We start from the raw sequence: 5,308 nt of genomic DNA on the forward strand, positions 1-5,308 counted from the left end.
TTATGTGGAGTTCTATAGTTTTTTTCTACCTTAAAAAATTGATGTCGTTTGCATTTTTTAAAATTTAATTAAAAATGATAATTAGTAAAAATTAATGTTTTTTTAATTAAATTTTAAAAAATAAAAATGACGATAAAAAAACAAAAGATAATAAGAAAGGAAGAGTTTGTTTTTCAATTGGACACAGTGCCAACATGTACCAAGTAAGCACAAACAATAGAATTTTAACAATCTTACATTAATTGTTATCACTTAAATAGGATTAGTGTATTTCGTGTACAATTCTTTCGTGTTAAATAGCATTTCTCTTTGAAAAAGAGAAATGCTATTCATCACGAAAGAATTGTACACGAAATACACTAATCCTATTAAAGTGATGACAATTAATGCAGCGTGGTTCAATTTTCTTATTTGTGCTTACATGTATATGTTGGTGTTTTGTAAAGGTTGAAAGTGTTAAGAGAGAGAGAAACAAAAGAAAAGAGAGGAGAGTTACTCGCTAGTTAACTACAATAACATGCTTTTAAAAAATACTATATATTACTATAACAATTAAAAATTTGCGTGGAAGAATTTAATTTTACGGTTGTAGACTATTTTCAATCAAATTTATTTTAATTTAAAATGCACACTTCTTCACTCCATCTCATGTCTATTTTTAGGGGCGGACTTAGGAAGAGTTTATAGTAAAATTGTCTGTCTTATTATTCTAAATTTATGAAAAAAATATGAATTTAAAATTTAATAGTGTATTTTTTTCCGTCTTAAAGTTTATGACATTGTCTAACTTAAATTTAATATTTTGTCAATTTTTACCATCTTAAAATTTGACAAAAAGTATAAAAAAATTATCGAAGATTTTCCAAAAGTATAAATTAACCCTTAAATTTATTTTGGGCACGAATAAACCCTCCTATTTTTTAAATTGAACAAAAAACCCCTCCATCATAACTTTGAGAAACTGCCGCTAACTTGCTGACTTGGCAATAGAAAAAATGCTTAAAAATATCCTTAATGTTTAAAATATTTACCAATTTTATATTTATGAATTATTTAAAAAAAACACCCTTTTCTTTCTAATTAGTTCTAATTAATTAATTTTTTTATTAGAATCAATTAAAACCTAATTAAATAAATCAACCAGTCAAAACCCAATTAAATTTATCAAAATTTAATTAAACAAATTTAAAATCAGTTGAACCTATTTAAACAAATTATAATCTAAATCAATCAATTAAAAATCTAATTAAATCTACTTAAACCGATTAATCAATTAACCTATTAAATTTAACTAATCAAAACCTAATTAAACTTAGCAAACTCAAATAAAAATTAATTAAACCTATTTAAATCTAATTAAATCTTAATTTGAAAAATCAAACTACCGGTTGTCGTTCACCAGTAACAATCGATAGCTAGGTAAACAAACAACGAAGGTCTGAAGACCTTCTCAAACGAAAACCTGAAGACCTCCCTGTTCGTAAAAGATAGTCCATTCTCAGAACTTCGTATGTGGTATGAGAACAGACCTTCTCAGACGAAGTTTCTATTCTCAAACCTTTGTCTATGGTTTGTTCTGAGACCTTCTCAAATGAAGGTCTGAGAACAGACCTACGCCGTTTGAGAACATGCCTTTTCAAACGAAGGTCTGCAACCTTCATATTTCCTCAAATCAAAACAGACGAGTCCATAATTTAAATTATTTATTAATTTTTTTAATTTTTTTAAATAAAAAGAAAAACGTTTTAATCAGGCCTCTTATTTAAATTGTTTATTAATAAAAGATATTTGAGAATTAAACTGAGATATATTGTAAATACATTTTTAAATTTTTTTCTTAAAGATATTTGACGCCCTCAACTAACATATTTAACAGAAGTGTTTATTGGTTTAATAAAAAAAATTAAAAAATTTATTTGTGCCAAAAAAACATTTAAGAGCTATGAGCCTGCTACTGTCTGTCTCTTAATCTATCTTAATGTTTATAAATTTTAAAAAAATTAAGATAGATTTACATTATTCATATAAAACCGTTGTTTGGATTATTATTTTTTAGTTATCAGATATTTATATTGTTAACTTTTAACACATTTATTTTGGTTCAATTTTTTATTATATAATTATAAAAAAAAATATTTTATTCAAAATATATTTTAAGGATTATTTTCAAAGTACCTCATTTTTAAATATATTTATAACAAGTTTGTCCATCTTTTCATAATTTTCCACTCTACACTAATAATAAACATATTTTCAAAAGTACCTAATGTATATAGAAGGTTTATCTCATTTTAGATTAAAATTTTACATAACCACTCTATTTTATCTCTTTTCTTTCTCTAAATTCTCTCTTATTTTCTTCTTTTTTTTTGTTTGATTTTTCGTTTTTCTCTTTCAGTTATTTTTTCATTCGCGCTAGTCCGTTCATCTATTCCGTTCGCTCTATATGGATTTCTCAACATCGTTTTTAGATTTGTGTAATTTTTTAGATTTTTTGTAATGATCTAAACATTTTGTAAATAAATTATTGTAGATATATGATTTTTTTGATTGTAAAATTGTTTTATTATTCATATAATTATTTTGTCTTTCTCTTATCAATAGATTTGTTTATTTATTTAATGCTACTGATTTTGTGAAAAACGAATTGATTTATAGTGTATTTGCAATGTTTTTATAATATATTTACGTTATAATGTATTTTTAGTGTATTTATAGTGTATTTCTGGTATTTTTCAGTATATCAATATTTTTTTGGTGTATTTCTCTCGTTTCTCTAGTATATCTATGATGCATTTGCAGTGTTTATGTTGTATTTGCAGTGTTTTTATGGTATACACCACAAAAACACTACAAAATAACCATAGAAACACTATATATACTATTATTACACTATAAAAATACCATAGTTTTACTAAAAAAACACAATAGATACACTATAATACACCATAGTTACATAAAAAAATACGATAAAAAAATTAAAAAAAAACATCAAAAATAAAATCAATAAAAAAGAGAATAAATCATTAAAAAGTGAAAAAAAGTTTTTGTGAAATTAAAAAAAGAAGAAGATATTTTTCGTAAAAAAAATAAATTATAAATAAAATAAAAAATAATGCAATAAATATATAATAATCAATTATAGTATATTTAGTAATATGTACAATAAATTTAAATAATATAATATAATATTATTATTTAAATATTAAATATAAACTTAAATATATATTTTTAAAATCACCGAATTATGACCTTTTCACAAACCGGATTTTGCTTCCCCTTGCGCAGGATTTATTAAAGTTGGGTTGAAGTGAAAAAGTTTGAAGCCACAATTAACATTGACCCAAATAGGCGACCCATAGACTGTCTCTGTCTGTGTCTGGGCTTGGCTGTTGTAGCTATCATCTTTAAGAATCTCAAAGTAAAACAAAAGAGCTGTTTGATTTCTCCTCCTCCATTGTTTCCGATTGATTAGAACAACATGATTAGCATTCTCGCTCAGGTTTCTCGAATTGATTTTTCGTTCGTTTGTTTTGATTGAAAATTGGTTGCTCATTTAATCCATTGTTGCAGGAGCGTTTACTTGGAGCCGCCATGGGAAGTGCTCTAGTGGGTTTTATTGTTTTCGAGCAAAGAAAACGTATCTATCAATCAATTTCTCAACCTCATACCCAATCTCAGGTTAAACAATCAATTCTTTCTTTCACTTTTTTTTTGGATGTTTGTTTTCGCTTCAAGAACCCTAGCATTTGGGGCTTTTTTAATTTGTGGTTAATCACTATGGTTTAAAATTCAATATTCAAGATCAGCATGTGTTAGAAATTAGAATCTCTGTAGAATGTGGGTTGAGCTTAATCAAATTTCAACGTTTTCAGTTTTATTCAAGTGAGAAAGGGAATGGTTTTCTTGAATTAGCAGTATTTGGTTGAGGAAAAAAGAGCTAATGAAGATACCGAAATAGAGGAATGAACATACTAATATACTATAAGAATTCATTATGATGCTTACGGAGAAGTATTGGCTTTGCTTGGAATAATTCGCTTATGAGAATCCAACTCGTGTTAATGGAATTCTTGAAAAAGCACGTCTTATGGGGCATGATTTTATTTATAAGTTTTCATATTTTTTTCGGCATGATTGTAGTTTGATCAAAACGCCGTTTATTTGAAGTTGAAAGAATTGAATTCGAGCAATGATTATTTTTCCAGATGATGGAATTGGCTCAATACAAATCAACTGAACTGAAATTATTGCATTTTTGGTCTTCCCTAATGCTATGAATTAGATAGAAACCTAAGGCACTTAACCAGAGACACAATCTTATTCTTTACGTTTTTGCTTTTCGAAAATGGAACATGTATTGATAGATTAAGTTGGAGTCGTCGTTGATTTGGTTTTCCTCCATTGTATAGAGTATGTTTCCGTTGACTCTTTGCTATCGAGTACAAAATCTGGAGTATCGACAAACCCTATGTCTAATATTTCGAGTCTCACTTCGTGTATTATTAGCTTGCATGCTTGTCATCATTCATCATTGTCAGGCATTGGTGCTGGAAAATCATCAAGCATGAACCCTCATAACAATGATGAAAGTCACGAATAGTTAAACCTTCTTGCATTTATCTTTTTATTGATGGAACCACTGATATGTTTTAGTTTTTAAATCCGTTCAGTTGAAGGAGCCTATTTTTGGAAAGCAATTCCGTTCGCAGTTTGCAGTCTTGTGGAACAAATCTGTGGATGAGACATTTAGACCTGTTGTGACTTCTCTTAGTTCACGCCGACAATAATAATTCTGTAATACTTTCATTTTCACTGTTATAACATATCTGTATTTGTGCGTGCTCCTACTGATATCAAATCATTTACATGAGACGTGTATCCTGACATGCTATGGTGCTACCATTAATTGTGATGTTCAAAATAATGTCATAAGAGACATGATGAAGTAATTTCTTCATTCATATTATTTGTTTTAATTGCTGCAAGATGTTCAATTTAATAATTTTAATTCCTTGAAGTGTATTTATACATGTGAATTTGTATATGCATATGAATTGAAGTTGTCTACTTTCATGAATTGAGGTTAAGCATGGAAGAACTTAAAATATTTTGGGTCTTACTTTGTAGGGTTAAAATTTCTCGCTGTTACTTTAACTGTAGGTGTTTTATACTTCGGTTACCATTGTTTTAGTTTTTACATTTTGGTATTTCGACTTTCATTTTTCCAACATTGTAAAATCACTCGATGAATTTAGACGAATTATCGCTTGTGTGGCCGACGGAAAATTGCATCATATCCATTTTT

The 5,308-nt window shown here is 27.3% G+C and overlaps 1 protein-coding gene across 1 annotated transcript; it reads left to right on the forward strand.

Annotated features, from left to right (window-relative positions):
* The first annotated feature begins 3,346 nt into the window (after positions 1 to 3,346).
* On the forward strand, positions 3,347 to 4,979 carry LOC126664660 (uncharacterized). Its single transcript, XM_050357167.2, has 3 exons — positions 3,347 to 3,502; positions 3,574 to 3,681; positions 4,674 to 4,979. The coding sequence occupies exons 1-3, from the start codon at positions 3,482 to 3,484 to the stop codon at positions 4,788 to 4,790; spliced, it is 246 nt and encodes an 81-aa protein (XP_050213124.1). The 5' UTR covers positions 3,347 to 3,481; the 3' UTR covers positions 4,791 to 4,979.
* Positions 4,980 to 5,308: the final 329 nt, after the last annotated feature.

Source organism: Mercurialis annua, linkage group LG1-X (genome assembly GCF_937616625.2).
Source record: "Mercurialis annua linkage group LG1-X, ddMerAnnu1.2, whole genome shotgun sequence".
In the NCBI taxonomy this organism is placed as follows: Eukaryota; Viridiplantae; Streptophyta; class Magnoliopsida; order Malpighiales; family Euphorbiaceae; genus Mercurialis; species Mercurialis annua.

What these genes read in the sequence shown, in the direction of transcription:
- LOC126664660 (XM_050357167.2), top strand. Translation starts at nt 3,482, where the DNA reads ATGATTAGCATTCTCGCTCAG. An exon ending in TGATTAGCATTCTCGCTCAG is followed by an intron (nt 3,503 to 3,573) that starts GTTTCTCGAATT and finishes CCATTGTTGCAG; the next exon opens with GAGCGTTTACTTGGAGCCGC. An exon ending in AACCTCATACCCAATCTCAG is followed by an intron (nt 3,682 to 4,673) that starts GTTAAACAATCA and finishes AAATCCGTTCAG; the next exon opens with TTGAAGGAGCCTATTTTTGG.